Source organism: Erpetoichthys calabaricus, chromosome 17 (genome assembly GCF_900747795.2).
Source record: "Erpetoichthys calabaricus chromosome 17, fErpCal1.3, whole genome shotgun sequence".
In the NCBI taxonomy this organism is placed as follows: domain Eukaryota; kingdom Metazoa; phylum Chordata; class Cladistia; order Polypteriformes; family Polypteridae; genus Erpetoichthys; species Erpetoichthys calabaricus.
Genome location: NC_041410.2, coordinates 61240286 through 61258575, shown reverse-complemented (window position 1 = coordinate 61258575; position 18290 = coordinate 61240286). Strand labels below are relative to the sequence as shown.

Here is an 18290-nt window from a genome sequence, read left to right as displayed (position 1 = left end):
TAACTGGCACCTTTCACTGCGCCACCATGCCGCCCGCATACAAACTTAAAAGGTTTAAATAAAACAGAAATATATACCTTTATTTTTACTTCCTTAACTTGTGGAGGGTGTATCCTGTAGCAAAGCCCTAAGTTTTTTCATGAAAGCCCCTTTCAGTCAATAAGCCTTAAAAACAGGTATAAAGCTAAACTTGCAGCACCACTATTCAATTACACTTGCCTAATGCCTCTCCTAAGGGGAGATACTGTGGGATCTGGACATCCGTCAAAGCACCAATCACAGGCCCGATTAGAAAGCGGGAAGCTGTGATTTGTCGTCTCCCTCCCATGTAACAATCACAGCCCATGTTACAACGCACTATGTATGTATGTGTAGATGTATATATGTGTATGTATGTATGTGTGTATATATATGTTGATATGTGTGTGTATATATATATATATATATATATATATATATGTGGATGTGTATATGTATATATATATATGTATATATTTATATATATGTATATGTAGATATGTATATATGTGGATGTATATATGTATATATATGTATATGTAGATATGTGAATATGTAGATATGTATATATATGTATATATGTATATGTATATATATATGTTTACATAACCTCTTTAACACACTACTTCTCCACTGCGAAGCGCGGGTATTTTGCTAGTAATGCATATAACACAAATCGAAGGATCAAAAAATGAAATGAAATTTAAACCCAGGCCAAGAGAGGAATCCTGGCTGAGTCATGGTAATTATTACAGCAGAGATTAAATAACAAACTTGTAATTTACAGACTTGTGTGCATGTAGATATGATTGTCAATTTAATATTTTGGATTGCTAAGATAACATTAATGTGGGCTTACAGTATCGAAAGTCTAAAGTTTAGAATCAACAACTCCAGTCCAATATATTCTTAATGTCGGGAACTCTGGCATCTGAAAAATGTATCATTTGCACAAGTGTATTCATAATTAGGAGCTGCTTCATGTCCAGCCTTTCCTTTTCCGTTCTAGTCATCCTTGGCCCTCCTACTGTTTCAGTGCAAGCACTAATTATGTTGCAATGAAGGGCTGTGGAAATTAAAAGGGAGCTTGGATGATAACTTTGATGTATTATTGCTTATTTAGAGCCTTTGCATTGCCATCTTGGCTCTTCTTACATTTAATGCTTTTGATTCTGGTGTCAGTTAATTTTTTGGATATTTGTCTAGTGTTTTCCTTGTTTTTGATGTTCAGTGTATGACCTTTGCCTGTTTTTGAATCACAATATTATATTCTTCTGTTTGGAAACATTCTGCCTGTTGTGGTTATTTAATCACAGTATGTACTAAAGAGCACATTAGTTTTTCTGATACTGAATTAGTTGCAGACTTTTGGATTCAGGTTTGCATGGATCTACTTTGCTCATGGTTAATTGTCATTATTAGGCTACATTGACATGCTCTTAAACAGACAGTAAATATGAGTTTCTGAGTTGGAAATTCCATTTCAATGCACTATGATCTCGAAGCTACAAGTCACATCATTCGGAAAAAACAAAGCAACCAGGATTATCTGAGTTGTGACATAACACTGAAATATCACCTTAGTTGTATAAAATTAAATATATAACCTGGTCAGCCAGAAGTACCCTTTTTGGTTAAATTGCACTGGAAATGAAGTAATACATGTTTAATGTGTTTATTTTGCTATTTATTAAACAAAAAATAGCATTTATTTTTAAAAGTAACAAATCAACAGCAACCTTGTGTTTCTTGACTGGAAACCCACAGGTGAAATATCACAACTCAGAACTCAAAATAGTGAGAGAGCATGTAAACACAGTTTTATGAGTCACTTGAGGTAGCAGAGTACACATGAAAAATGCAAAATAATATGAAATCAAAAAGATAGTTTAGCATTTAAAGAAATACAAACTATGAATGCATGTAAAAATCGTGCTGGTGTGCTTTTCTGAATGCAGACGAAGAGAAGAAAAAAATCCATCTAAATGAAATCAGTTAGAAGTAAAATGACTTAGTGATTCTGAAACTGGTTGGAACAAAAACCTGCAGCCACATGGAGTCCCCATGAATGAGTTTAAAAACCACTGATTTAAACAAACTGTACCAATCCAGTCCTAATACATTCAATTTCCCTTTTCACCATGTATAAATTAACTTAACATTTCCTGAGTGTTAAACTATAACATCTACTTCAGAAGCAGAGCTGAATATAGCATACTAGCCAACCCGCGGCGTAGCATACGCGGCATAATTATGTATTGATGGGTGAACACTTCCTGAACGGCACAGTTGTCCAAATGGGGTGGGTTTGTGGATACCACTGTGAGTGAATGAAAAGATAGACCTCTGGAGAGAGCAACATATAATTGTCCATGACTGAAAGCGGGATCGTCTGTGACGAAGAAGGCCACGCTGGTGAAAGTTACTTCGTCGGTAGGGATAAGTGTCAGTACTTGTAGATTAAGGTGTAGCGAGTCTTCGTTGTTGACGCTTAATATAGCTTGCGTACTGAGATGTTCCGGAGTCATAGTTGAGAAACACTTTGTTAATGTCTTTTAAGCACAGGGGAAAAAATGAACATGTGAAACATCCGTAATGTAATAAGCCACCAAGAAAAGTAACATTGCAACAATGCTATCTACGACCCGATCTCTGTAAACAGAAGTGAAAACAAAATCGAGCCCAGTGTATTCTTTAACTGCCTTGTGGCGCTGTAGTAGTGCTGCTGCTTTGCAGTAAGGAGACTGTGGAAGATTGTGGTTTCGCTTCCCGGTTCCTCCCTGTGTGGATAGCACTTTGAATACTGAGAACACCGCTGCGTGCGTCATAACCGAAAAGAATAATGAAAAGTCAACGTGGCTCAGAGGTGCATGTGGACTCCTAGCACAGACAAAAGCGACTTACGGGGTGGTCGTTGAGTTCTTGCGTCCGGACCCATGAGTAGGCAGTGGGAATGCCTAGAGAGCGAGGGTGGACGTGGGCGGGGAAACGTTTTCCGTGTTCCTGCAGGACCATCTAAGAAGACGCATGTTTGTCGCGGATGTGAATTGCTGTATGTAGCGTGTAAAACAGTTTGCGATGTTGCACGCAGTCGTGCGTCGTAACCGAAAAGTCATCGTGGCTCAGAGCTGAATGTGGACTGTAGCACAGACAAACAGAAATGATGGCATGTTTTCCGAGGCATCGCGTCCGAGTTTCGTCGTATCCAATGGTCTTAGAGTTGGTGGGCGTGGCTCCTTCCTGCGTGCTTTCATGGGTGTCTTGCCCGCTCTGGCGGCGGCTTAGAGAATTATATATATAGATGATGTGCACAACACTCACAAGCCATTGTTAAGAGTGAAAAAATGGACTTGCATCTATCCTTCACTCTATAATGAGAGCTCAACACAGTAATTAGATAGCTAAACTTTTTAAAAATTGGGTGGCTAGAAGATGAGGTGAGATTGCAAGCCATTCTTACAGCTGGACTGTTTTCTTCTGTTCAGGTCAAATGAAGTTACAGTCTTCCATAAACATGTTAAAGTCATTGAAGTACTAAGGTAAATTTGACTTATAATGCACAGAAGCATTCATCAGATGATGGGCTGGCAATTATACACCACGTTCCAAATTATTATGCAAATTGTATTTAAGTGTCATAAAGATTAAATATTTTGTTTTCAATTAAACTCATGGATGGTATTGTGTCTCAGGGCTCTTTTGATCACTGAAATCAATCTCAGACACCTGTGATAATTAGTTTGCCAGGTGAGCCCAATTAAAGGAAAAACTACTAAAGAAGGATGTTCCACATTATTAAGCAGACCACCATTTTCAAGGAATATGGGAAAGAAAAAGGATCTCTCTGCTGCCGAAAAGCGTGAAATAGTTGAATACCTTGGACAAAGTATGAAAACCTTAGATATTTCACGAAAGCGTGATTATCGTACTGTTAAAAGATTTGTGGCTGACTCAGAGCACACATGGGTTTGTGCAGATAAAGTCAAAATGAGGAAGGTTTCTGGCGGACAAATACATCGGATTAAGAGAGCAACTGCTAAAATGCCATTACAAAGCAGCAAACAGGTATTTGAAGCTGCTGGTGCCTCTGGAGTCTCGTGAACATCAAGGAGCAGGATCCTCCAGAGGATTGCAGTTATGCATAAACCTTCTATTCGACCACCCCTAACCAATGCTCACAAGCAGAAACAGCTGCAGTGGGCCCAGAACTACATGAAGACTAATTTTCAAACAGGTTGCGACGTCAGCAAGGAGGTGGCAGAGTCATGTTTTGGGCCGGAATCATGGGGAGAGAGCTGGTTGGCCCCTTTAGAGTCCCTGAAGGTGTGAAAATGACCTCTGAAAAGTATGTGGAGTTTCTGACTGACCACTTTCTTCCATGGTACAAAAAGAAGAACCGTGCTTTCCGTAACAAAATCATCTTCATGCATGACAATACAACATCTCATGCTGCAAGGAATACCTCTGCATTATTGGCTGTTATTAGCATAAAAGGAGAGAAACTCATGGTGTGGCCCCCATCCTTCTCTGACCTCAATCCTATTGAGAACCTTTTGAGCATCCTCAAGCAAAAGATCTATGAGGGTGGGAGGCAGTTTACATCCAAACAGCAGCTCTGGGAGGCTATTCTGACATCCTGCAAAGAAATTCAAGCAGAAACTCTCCAAAAACTCACAAGTTCAATGGATGCAAGAATTGTGAAACTGCTATCAAATAAGGGGTCCTATGTTAATATGTAACTTGACCTGTTAAGATATTTTTGATTGAAATAGCTTTTGATTTCATTAAATATGACCTCCTAATGCTGCACATTCAACAAATGACCATTTTCAGTTCTTTACAACCTATAAAATGTTTTGAAACTCTGTTGTGCGTAATAGATAGATAGATAGATAGATAATTTGGAACAGTGCATTTTAAGTTGTTTATTTTTGAAAAACGTACCGTTATCATTAGGAGGTGTGTTCAGTAACATTCAAATTATACTCTAATGGTTGATGACTCTAAAATTATGCTGACTGCCACTTGCATTGACTATTTAAGAAAATCAGAGAAAAATATCATTTGCATAATAATTTGGAATGCGGTGTACACAATATCCAAAAATGCACTGTGCCTCTGACACAGACAGCAATTCTGAATTGCCATAGGCTGATCTCTTGCTGATGCCTTTGCAGATCTCTTTTTGTTAGGTTTTATAAATTGTGTAACACACAGATAATACAGAGTGAGCTAAAGTAAAGTACCACATTTCTCAAGGTCATTGTGTAAGGTAGAGGCAGCCGAGTGGGTTGGGGTGGGGGTCCTTTGATAGGCGATCCCTTGTAGTTTTCAGTCAGCAACATGCCTTGATCCAATGCGCACTGTGCTTTTGCTGTTGAAGCATTCTTCAAAAGCAATGAATCATCACTATGCAACATGCCTGTAGCTGCTGGAATATAAGGTGTTATCAGGCATGGGTAAGACGCGTGTCAAAAGAATTATCAAAGTCCAAGAGTTCGTTTTAAAGGTATTTAGTGAACGTTAAAAGCAAATAATCCAAACAAGAATAAAAGAAAAAATAGTTACACACGTAGAATAAAAGGCAAAAAAGGAAATATGTATCTTGTATAAACTTAGCTATTATTGAAAAACTTTAGTTATGTCTATACTTAAAGGTTCTTAATTTCTTCTTCTCTGCTTAAAGGTTCTTAATTTCTTCTTCTCTACTTAAAGATTCTTAGCTTCTTCTTCTGTATGTTTTACGTATGGCACAACACATAAATTAAGTGCTGTTTTCTTACATATTTGCTTCACACATTCAAAAGGCTCGTAAGCCGGTTGGCACATAGGCAAGTGCCCAGGCACGGTCACGGTTAAAAAGCGTATGCCTCTACACCTTATACAAGGCAAGGCTGTCACTAACTAACTGAAGAATAATGTTTACTCCAAGCTGTTAGAAATGGAAAGAACATACCAATATGATTCTATTTATGGGGGTTATAGGAACCACCCATAGTTTATGCATTATCATCTAATAAACATTCATGAATCTTATAGAACAAGGAAAATGGCTCTTACAATGCCTTCTGAACGCACTTTAGCATTTCTCCTAATGGTGACGTCCCAAATCGAAAAACAATTCTTCACTGGGTGGCTAAATATAGACGGACGCATACATTGAACTGAAAATCTCCAGTCCATCCTCGGACTGTACGAACGCCTGAAAACATCCAGACTGTAAGTGCATCAATTTTGCAGTCTCCTAGATGTTCAGTGCACAAGCATGCTTCTGCCTTAGGCATTTCCAACACATCTCTGAGGAGGATTTTGTATGAGAACCTTAATTTCCATCCATACAAAATGATGGTAGTGCAGGAACTCACTGAGAGAGACTGGGAGAGCTGTAGAGAGTTGTGTGCGAACATTCTGCAAACCGTTCATCGAGATGTCATCGTCATGTGCAGAGACAAATCACATTTCCATTTCAATGGTAAAACATTAGCTATTGTGATGAAATCAACCCTTGTGAACTTCATCAGAGACCACTGCACTGTGAGCGTGTTACAGTTTGGTGCGCTGTGGCAGAATTTGGCGTTTTATGCCTTTACTTTTTTCAAGAGGGGGGAACAACAGTCACCATCACTTCAGAATGTTACATTGAAATGCTAGAGAACTTTTTGCGGCCCCAACTGGAAGTAATAGATATGGTGGATGCCTGGTTTCAACAGGATGGCGATCCATGCAAGTGTTTTGCAGGAGACGTTTCTGGGGAAGCTGATCTCTCTGCACAACAATGTCGGGTGGCCTTTACATTCACCTGATTTTGCTCCGCGTGGTTTCTTCTTGTGGGGCTATCTCAAGTCATTGAAAAAAATCTATTTTGCATACCCTTTCTTGTGTCATAATGAAATTTACTTTATCTTTTAGCATTTTTGTAGAAAAAACATTTGAAATGTGGTACTTCTTTTTGGTTCACCCTGTAGTTTCTGCATCAGAGGGCAATTTACATTGTGATCATGGAGAGATGAAAAATGCTTTGTTGTAGCACTGTTTCAACTCAAATCAAAACATTTTTGGGTACTCTTAATTTAGCCCTTTGTATAAAGCAGATTGGATGAGCTAGTGTTCAGTTTAAAATTGTTTTTAAAATGTACATAGATTTTTAAAAGATAACATTTGTTGTAAAATTTCAAATCTACCACAGAACAGAACTATAAACTAAAAAATTATGATGTCATATGACATTATTTAGTATTGCTTGTCTGCCTTGATCAGTATGAAAACCAGGCCTAACCCTTGCAAAATAAATTGGCATTGCTCACATACAAAGTTGTGATATACTTTTTTTTTTTTTTTTTTTTTGGAGGGAAGGGAAGGATGGAAACTAGTCTGTAAGTCTTAGGAGTCAAGTCTTATTTTTCATTTTTGATTTCTTATTAAGTCTAATTAAAGGTGGCATAGTGGTTCAGTGGTAGCACTGCTACCTCTGTAACAAGACCAGAGTTTGCATTCTGGGTCTTTCCTGCCTGCAGTTCATGGATTTTGCATGTTCTCCCCATACCTGTGTGAATTTTGTCTGGGTGCTCCGGTCTCCTTCCACTGTTCAAGTACAGGCAGGTTAGGTGAACTGGTGATGCCAGATTGGCCCTAGTGTGTGCTTGGTGTATGGGGCTGTGTGTGTGTTTGTACTGCAATGAACTGGCACCATGTCCAGGTTGTGTTCCTACCTTAAGCCCTGTGCTGGCTGTTACAGGTCCAGGCTATCCCCAACCATACTCAGACACCCCACATGACCTTGGTCTGGAATAAGTGGGTTAGAAAATGACATGACGTCAAGGTTAACAATGGCTACTTTGAATGAGTTAGTGAGGGTGCCTACCAATAAATGTGCATTGAGGATTTAACACATTTTTTTCATAATCATAAAGGAATCCTTTATTTTTTCATATTAAGGAGAAGAATGTAAAATCCTTCCACGAGTGTGTGAAGTAGGACAATTAAAAGAAGTTGTGTTCTTTTTTCAGATATCAGTGCCAGTGAGTACATCATGAAAAGAAAAACAAAGCTGGATTTTCAAGAATTACTAAAAGTAGAACACTGTGAGTTTCTGTAATTGCATGATCAACTTAATAAAATATGCAAATATGTATTATTTAAAATAGTACTTTAATTTTTATGTTAGAATGTATATTAAATCCATTTAATAAAAATTGACTTTTATTAGGGAACTGGATCAAATAATGACAATAGTTTTGATGTGTAGGATTCTTTAGTCATTTGGTCGCATAAAAGTAATGGGGGTGTTTGGCTTTGTTTTACTTGTCAGTGTGTGCTTCTTATCTTTAAATACTTGTATCTTAAATACCTTAGATATCTATGATACATTTGTCATAGTGATAATGTGCTAGTATACAATTACATTGATCTGTGTACTTTATTTGCTTGGTGTTTCAGTAGCATTACAGTAAATTGTTTTTTCCAGCTCTGCTTGATGGTTTTAATGTTAGAGAGAGCATCAGCTACATTGAAGAACACATTATTCGACAGGTAAGAGATGCACTCTTACTGGTAAGTAAAACACTGTAATTATTGCACTACATAATACATACATTTTTGGTCTTTTTTTTTTTTTTTTTTACTTATGGCTGATTAATAATAGCACATTTTTTAGGATCCTTTCCTGCAGTAAACTGATCTTCATAGGTCATGCCATACCCATGTACATAAGTTTGCAGCTAGAAACAATTATTTAATCTGTCAACATTCACACCCGTTTGATGCGTTTACACTCACAAATTGTGCTCTTACCACAATGCAATCCAGTACGAATAATGAAAATGATTTAGATTTAGCATATGTAAGTGTAATTAGTTATAAGATGCCTTGCATAACCACATAACACTCCCCATCCTGTACCTCTTGCATTTACATAACATATCTGTACGCAAGCAGATGTGAAGCATGTATCTGTGTGAAACTATATGTCTGCACCCCAAAAATCATATGGTTGTGGGAAATTTAGAGTACGCATAAACAGATACATGCATAATGTTATTATTTATTATTTCAATTTGGAGTGCTTCTTAAATGATACTAGGGGGTTCTGCCCCCTGCTCGCTTCGCTCGCCAACCCCCAGGTTTTGTTATCTGGATATACAATTTAAAGAGATTGTTATTTTCATTTCATTCATTAATAATAATTTTTTTTAATAAATAATTTTTTGCATTTATATAGCGCTTTTTCTCACTACTCAAAGCGCTCAGCAATTGCAGGTTAAGGGCCTTGCTTAAGGGCCCAACAGAGCAGAGTCCCTATTGGCATTGACGGGATTCGAACCGGCAACCTTCCGATTGCCAGTGCAGATCTCTAGCCTCAGAGCCACCACTCCACCCTTTCATTCTTTATTTCTTGATATTTGCCAGTAATAAAGCTGTAGTGAATGAGTTATTCTCCCTTCAAGCCCACCAGCCCCCCAGCCTGCTAGTGCTGTGTTGCATAATCTGCATGTCACGCTGCACGTTGATCATTTAAAAGCCAGTACAGCAGCAGCTGCTACTGCTTGTGCCGTGCTGCGTGATCTGCATGTCGCGCTGCACGTCGATCATTTAAAAGCCTGAACAGCAGCTACTGCTGCTTGTGACGTGCTGCGTCATCTGCATGTTGCGCAACAATCATTTAAAAGCCTTTACAGTAGCTGTCCTTTTATCTCACTTCTTTGTCTCACAGGATGTTAAAGTATCTCCGAGAATTTGTTTGTAAGTAGGGCGTGTAATGTAAGTAGTCTCGCGGGACTTCAAAGTGTCTTCCCAGAAGATCACGTCTCGTTTTCCTCATCTCCCTCCCAAGATTTTTTTTTTTTATAATAGAGAGGTATTGTATATTTTAGAACAGAATATTTCTTCATTTTAAATAATTTATGAAGCTATTTCCATATTTCAATATTAAGATCCATCCATCCATCCATTATCCAACCCACTATATACTAACTACAGGGTCACAGGGGTCTGCTGGAGCCAATCCCAGCCAACAAAGGGCACAAGGCAGGAAACAAACCCCGGGCAGAGCACCAGCCCACCGCAGGGCGCACACACCCACACACCAAGCACACACTAGGGCCAATTTAGAATCACCAATCCACCTAACCTGCATGTCTTTGGACTGTGGGAGGAAACCAGAGTACCCAGAGGAAACCCATGCAGACACGGGGAGAACATGCAAACTCCACACAGGGAGGACCCGGGAAGCAAACCCAGGTCTCCTTACTGCGAGGCAGCAGCGCTACCACTGCGCCACCATGCCCAATATTAAGATGATTCTCATAAAAGTTATAAAATAAATACAATCATAAATGACACCCTTCACAATATGCTACAAAAAGTAAACAATTTTATGGGATAATGCTAAAAAGGAAAAGTCTATTCATCCATTCTGTAACCTGCTTATCAAATGCAGGATTTCATGGAGAAAGTGCCATAGTTAAAAAGAGCATAATATTCTCAGCCCCAAATTATCCAATTCACGGTCCTTTGAGGCCTATCCCAGCAGCATGAGGCACATCCCCAGACAGGCTGCTACTCCATTTGAGAGGCCAGTCATGTACACACCCACACTTGCACAAATTAGAATTACCATTTTATATAATACACAAGACTTTGGAATGTGGGAGCAAAACTGGAAAACAAGGAGAAAAATGCATGCACTATACTGTGCAAAAAAAACAACATCAACCACCATGCTGCTTCTAAAGGAACATCTTGTTATTCAACACATTTAATTTTTTTTAAGTGATAAGAAACAAATGGATCTATTTAGCATTACAGAGTAAGAAGAAGACAAATTCCAGATTGAGAGAAAGACTTGGTATGGAGGTGATGGGTGTTGTCCTGAGGGCAAACAAACTAAACTTGTTTGGCATGTGGAGTGAAAGGCAGAGAATGGTTGGGTAAAGAGGTGCACGGCAAAGAAGGCTAAAGTTATGTGGTCCAGAGTGAGACTAAAAAAATTATAATTGGATTGGTGGTAGCGGCAGGTGACATGAGAAGAGTAAGTCCTCACCCAAAAGGGTGTCCAGGATTGTAGAGCATGGAGGAAAAAGATTTTAGGGCTGTGGTATAGTGGTGCAGTGGTAACGTTGCTGCCTGTCAGTATGGAGACCATGGTTTGTGTCCTTGGTCCTCCCTGGGTGCAGTTCATGGATTTTGCATGTTCTCCCTGTGCCTGTGTTGGTTCCTTTGGAGGGTTTGCCCAAATTTGCATAAGTATTGGATATAACCATTAAATCAGTAATGATGATTTTGCCAATTTTAAAAGAAAGGTGCAGTGCCTTTTGAAAGTAATAAGCCCTCTTGGCGTTTGTCCTCTTTTGTCACATTACAAACTGGAATTAAAATAGATTTTAGGGTGTTAGCACCATTTGATCTACACATCCTGCATTCCACTTTCAAGGTGCAAAATATTTTTTATTGTGACACAAACAATAATTAGGACAAAAAAGACAGAAATCAGGAGGTGCATAGGTCCAACCCCCTCCCACCCAAGTCAATATTTTGTAGAGCCCGCTTTTGCTACAATTACAGCTGCAAGTCTCTTGGGCAATGCCTCTATTAGCTTAGCATATCTAGCCATTGGGATTTTTCACCTATTCCACAAGCCAATACTGCCTCTACTCCTTTAATTTAGATGGATTGCTTTGGTGTACATCAATTTTCAAGTCATGCCACAGAATCTCAATTGGATTAAGGCATGGGCTTTGACTAGGCTATTTGAGGACTTTTAAATGTTTCCCTTTAAACCACTCCGCTGTAGCAGTGCTGTTAAGGTCATTGTCCTGCTGGAAGGTGAACCTTTGTCCCACTGTCAAAACTGTGGCAGGCGGAAATAAGTTTTCCTCAAGAATTAACCTGTGTTTAGTGCCATCTGATGCAAATCATCCTCACAGCAGGATGCAGACACCACCATGCTTCATTCTGGGAATTGTATATTCAGGGTGATGGATTGGGTTTGTGCTACACATGACATTTTTAATGATATCCAAAAAGTTCAATTTTAGTCTTATCTAGTCACATATTGTCACATGCTGCTGGTCAAACTAAATGTGCTTTCTTATTTTTTCTTTAAGCAATGGCTTTGTCTCTGACGTGTTTTGAATACTTCTTGGTCTTCGTGTTGCTTGCATAGTGGTGTTACAGAGTCAGGGGCCTTTGAGAACAGGTCTGCTTATATATACATCCTGTGAGTGATCGTGTGATACTTTGATTACACACAGGTGGACTCAAATCAACTAATTATGTGACTTCTAAAGTTAATTTGTTGGAGTAAATCTTATTTAAGGGATGAATATGTTTTATTTTCATTCCACTTCAACATTTTGGACTATATTGTTAAGTCCATTACATAAATCTGAATGAAAATCCATTTTAAATCAAGATTTTAATGTGAAAAAACAGGACAAACACTGTATGTATTTCTTCCACTTGCATTTTTAAATTAAAAATTTTCTGAGTAAAGATGTAATGTTAATGAATACTTCAGTAGTTGTATAGTCTCCTCTAAAATTACATAAACAACCATTGTATGTGCAGGTGTGTGTTTTTAGTGGTCTGTAGAAGACATGTAATGAAGAACTTTATTGAATAATGTTCACGTGACAATAAATTTGATGTAGAACATCATTAAATGTGGGCTTTGCAGCCACGAAAGAGACTATATTAAACATACCTGCTTACTGCATTTTTATCTATTTTGTAATACAGGGTGCACTTTATTTAAATACAAAAATGTAAAATGTACTACTTAAAGAACACCCTGAAATTAATAATAGGAAAAGGAATAATTAACAATAATTAAATATTTAGGAAGTAAGCCTCATCATTTAACGCATTAATTCATATTTAATTTACAAAAAAACAAAGATACTAATTATAAATAAAAGCTATTTAAACATAATGGCATAATATGTAATGGTAATGTAGCTCAGGTTATTTAAAAAATAAAGAATACAGGGGAAAAGGTGTTTGCTGTCTAAAATACATTCCTTCCTACATAGATGCAAAATTAAAATGTGTAGCATAGCAAATACTAAAGATGCATAGCCCCATTCTGTTAATTGCGTGGAAGTAAAAAATTAGGTTAAGTGCCTTCATTGTAAAGTGATTGACAAATACTATATTCCATTTCAGTGCTTGTATTTTCTTGTTTCATGTCAGAAGAAAGGGAGATTTTGACCGAGGACGGGAGATTGAGAGGTTGGGAGATGGGAGATTTTGGCAGAAGTATGAGGGAAGGAGTAGTTTTGTTGGTCAGAGGAGGGTGTCCTAAAATATGAACGGTATGACATTATCACAGTCTACATGTTGGTTGGTTTCTGTGTCTCTATTAGTCTAGTGAGAATATCTGCAACATAAGAAAGAAAAATAATTAAATAAGAGAATCAAAATAATTAAATGAGCTTACTTTTAAGATGTGAAGATGTTTGTAAAGTTAATAATGAAATTAAAAAAACTTTAATATTAGCAAAATCTAAGACAAGATACAAGTATCTATAATTTAGCAAATAATTCTCACACTCAGTAAAAGTTTTCATAAGGAATGTAATGGCAGTCTTATACAGTTTTTTAAGTACCAGTAATAGTTTCCAGGGGCCTCGTGGATAAACAGTGCATGTATTCAAAAATGTTGTGTATGTCTGTTTCCATGCTCACATTACAATTTATAAAAACTAAACTTAAACGTAAAGCCACACACATTCCCACGCCAACTCAAACCATTGCGTACGCAAGTTTTCGGTTCAGTTTTGCAAACTGGTGGCACCCAGCATCAAAGCAGTGCTACTGTTCCTGTATGGTTTCCCTTTATTTTTTAGATTCACATCCCTGACGTGGCTTTATCAAATACACTGAAATTAACTGCATATCGTTTATTAATTTAAGGCATCTGATTGTAATCAACCTGAAACCACATAATGGTGCATGGAATAGCCAAACTATTCCAAATACCATAGCTATTTTAGCTGTGTTACTCTTGGTGCACCACTCAGAGTATCATTCAGAGTATTTTAAACCCACTGAACCTGAGTGTGGAATCACAGCTATACAGCAGCTAATCGGAAAGCTCTATGGCAGATTGTATCAAGAGCGGAGAGAATTATTGGGATACAGCTTCTGGCACATGCTGCCTCAGCCATGAGCACATTCTATTTGAACTTCTCCCATTCGGCAAACATTTCTGAGCCTTTCCTGTAGGAACCTTGAGGTTCAGAAACAATTTCATCCCAAGAGCTACAAATGCACTCAATCAGTCCATCAAATGCTCCTGGTAGAACTGTTTGTACTTATAAGTACAATTACCTCACTGTAAACTTGCACTACAATTGTAATATTGCAAAACCTGAGCCACGTATGCTTTCATATTGTAAAATTTCATTGTTTTTTTATCGTATTATTAATAATATTATTATTGTTGTTGTTGTTGATATTTTACCATTTTATAGGAAAATAAGTTTATGGAAGATTTGCATATTGAATTTCATTGTACCATACAATAACAATAAAGGAATTCAATTCAATAGAAGAGAGTGTGTATTTACAGATGATGACTAGCTTCTAAGTTGATTTAGATTTCCAAGTGCTATCTTCTTGGAGCTCTTGATATCTTTTTTAAAATGAAATGTAGTAAAATATATATATTATATTATATAGATACATTTTTAACTTCATTTAAATAATATATAGTGTTAATAATTAAATGTATGGACACAGTGGTAGTGATGAACTGGTGCCCTGTTCAGGGATTGTTCCTGCCTCGTGGAAGTTGGCATACGCACAGATTTATGCATCTGGATTTTTTTGTGAGTACGCAGATTTCTGTTTTTTTCCGTATGCCATGTTTTAGTGTGAATACTATGCACAGTGTTATTTATACATGAGGCCCCAGATGTGGACTGAAGCGGAAGTCAAATTAAGTGTAGATTCAATTGTCAGTATGAGTGTAAAACGGGACTTGTCGTCCCAATCTGGAAAGAGAACGGTGATTGCCTGGATTATGGCAACTACAGAGGGGTAAGGTCCTTGCTAGGGTTGTCCTCAATAGGATCAGTGATCACTTGCTCACCTACCAGTGACTGGAGCAGTCTTGTTTTATGCCTAAGAAGTCTACCATTGACCACATCCTGGCACTGAGGGTTCTCAAGGAGCGCAAACGTGAATATCGGCAGAATTTCTTTGTAGCCTTTGTCGATTTTCATAAAGTGTTCGATTTTGTTGATTGAGCTGGCTTGTGGGACATCCTGAGACGTTGTGTGATCCCCTCAAGGTTGCTGGATATCATGGCTGGCCTGTACACAGGTACAGTGAGTGCTTTGCAGAGTGGAGGCAGAACCTCTGTATTTTTTCAGGTTGATTCTGGGGTTTGTCAGGGGTGTGTTCTTGCTCCTACTCTGTTCAGTTTTTGCAAGGACTGGGTGTTGGGGAAAGTCATGGGGTCCAGCAGCTGTGGGACATCTGTTGGAGAAGAAAGATTCACTGATCTTGACTTTGCTGATGATGATGTGATCTTCATGGAGTCAATGGAGGCTCTGATCGGGGCTATTGAGAGACTAAGCGAGGAGTCAAAGTGTCTGGTCTTGCTAGTGTCCTGGATAAAAAACAAGATCCAGGCCTTCAATGACCTCTTAGGCACAGCCATCAGCAATGTGTTTATCTGCAGAGAGAGTGTTGAACTTGTCGAGAGCTTTACTTACCTCAGCAGTGACATTCATGTCTCTGGTGACTGTTCCTGTGAAGTCAGTAGATGGATTCGGACAGCCGGAGATGGGGGAGGATATCTATGCAAAAGGACGAAGGTCCAAGTCTTTAGAACTCTGGTGCTCCCTGTCTTGCTATATGGTTATGAGACATGGGCACTGTCCAGTGACTTGAGATGAAGATTGGACTTGTTTGGTACTGTTTCTCTTCAGAGAATCCTTGGATACCGTTGGTTTGACTTTGCGTCGAATGAGCTGTTGCTCATGGAGTCCATTATGAGGCACATTACTTGTACTGGCAGGGTGCGTCAGTTACGGCACTACAGACATGTGGCACGATTCCCTGAGGGTGATCCAGCTCGCAGGATCCTCATTGTTGAGGACCCGAGTGGCTGGACCAAGCCAAGTGGACACCCATGTAACCTGGCTGTGGCAAATAGAGGGTCAGTTCCGGAGGGTAAGACTGGACCACATGACTGCCTGGAGGGCTGCCGACCAGGATACTGAGCTGTTTCGTTGTGTGGTGGGTGCGGCAATGTGCTATACCATTGCATGCTCTCCAACCTGACCTGACCTGACCTGGAATACATTGTCTATGAAAAGTACCCCTCCAACTCCTTGGAGTTTTTCACATTTTATTCTTATGCAGTGTTGAATCAACACAAAACAAAGAAAATTGATCTCTGTAATTAATAATGAATTGCTTAAGTATTTAGTCAGTATTTAGTAGATGTACCTTTAACAATGATTCCAGCCTTGAGTCTGTGTGAATATGTCTGTGCTAGCTTTGCACATCTAGACACTGCCATTTTCCCTATTCTTCTTTGCATAACCACTTTAGCACTCAGGTTGCATGGACTGCCCCGAATTTCAAGTGTCATAGCAAAGTTTTGAGTACCTGGGTGGAATGTAATATTTCAGTTTTCTATTTTTAATAGAATATTAATAGAATTTCTAAAATGCTGTTTTCACTTTGTCATTCTGGGGTACTGAGTATTGGTTGATGTAGGGTAAAAATAATTTCAAAAATTTTAATACAAGATTACAACATAGCAAAATGTGAAGAAAATAAAGGTGTCTGAATACTTTATGAATCCAATGTATCTGTAATTTCAATCAATACGGAGTATGTTTTATGTATGCATATATGTACAGATGCTAGCTATTTCTAGACCCATACTTGAGCAAATGCTGAAAATTAATAAATAAAAATGTTCTTTAAAACATAAAAACTTAATATGACGTCTTTATATGTTTATTCTTGGATGTTTAACCTTGCTGGCTTTCACTGCTTACAAGCTATTCTTTTTGTTTTTAAGTGAATTTTTAAAAGTATCTTAAAATGCAAATACAAATAAATATAAACATAGGTTTCATAGTTATCTACTCCCTAATATGTCTTAATTCAGCTAATAGTTGTTGGAATAAATTTAGATTAGGAGCTATTTTAAACAGTTTTTAAATATTTTTGTGCAAGTATTTTTCTTTGTTTTTGATTCTACTATGTGTATTTACATCCTATTTCTGATTTATGTAAAAATCCTGAAGATTTATTTATTTATTGGAAGCTGGTCAGCATATGTAAGTTTATTCTGAGTGGTGAGGTATGAAATGTAATATATTTTTGTAAACAGTAGCATGTTGTTCCCATATAAAGGAGTTTAATGCTTCTTTTAACAGATTTCTATGTTTGAGAGTTTGAGATTACTGTGTCTACTTTCTCTGACTGAGAATGGTAAGTATTATTCAAAATAAAAATCAACCATGCTTTAGTGTAATATCTAAAGTGAATTTTGGTAAATAATATATATCTGTTTAAATATTTGCAGGTTTGGTTTCTAAAGATTATCGGTCCCTTAAATCCCAATACCTACAGGTGTGTACATATAAAATATTATGCCACAATTGTTGTAGGCATTAATGAAATTCAGTGGCCTCTTTTAGTAAGAATTTTTCTTCTCCTTAACATCAGAGTTATGGAATAGAACATGTCCTTACTTTTGCCAACTTACGTCAGATGGGACTTTTGGTTGAGCAGCAACCTGGAGAGACATTCACTGCCATGGAGAGTACTGTGGAAAACTAGTTGCTGACAAAGCTGTAGGTATGTAGATTGGCATGGTACAGCCATACCTAAAAGTAAACCAGAAGAACTTGGTATGATGAAGTTGTTGGGAGTTGGGGGATTTTATATACATAAAGCTCTACAGAAAATTATAGTTGTATGTAATAGCTGTTTATATTTGTATAAATAAATGCTTTTTAATGTAGTTTTGGATAGCATACTCTTATTTTCATCCTAGGGAAGTTAACAGATGCATTTTCATCTTTGGCAAAGAAGAGCAATTTTCGCGCTTTAAGCAAGAAGCTGACACTGGTGGGTATATATATTTTTGTATATTTTTTTGTCCAAAAGACTAAAATAGATGCAACTGATAAATGTGAATGTGTGTATGACCTTCAATATTGCTGTATTATTGTTGTATTCATAATTTTTATATGTGTTATATAGGTCAATTGTTAATTCTTTTTTTCAGGGTAATGTGCACA

The 18290-nt window shown here is 37.8% G+C and overlaps 1 protein-coding gene across 1 annotated transcript in view; it reads left to right on the top strand.

Annotated features, from left to right (window-relative positions):
- vps33b (VPS33B late endosome and lysosome associated) overlaps positions 1-18290 on the top strand; it is a 111540-nt gene that overhangs the window by 77612 nt on the left and 15638 nt on the right. Inside the window, 7 exon segments of the mRNA XM_051920225.1 lie at positions 8025-8099; positions 8483-8547; positions 17421-17475; positions 17570-17616; positions 17713-17815; positions 17818-17844; positions 18044-18117. Coding sequence (XP_051776185.1) covers positions 8025-8099; positions 8483-8547; positions 17421-17475; positions 17570-17616; positions 17713-17815; positions 17818-17844; positions 18044-18117 — 446 coding nt within the window.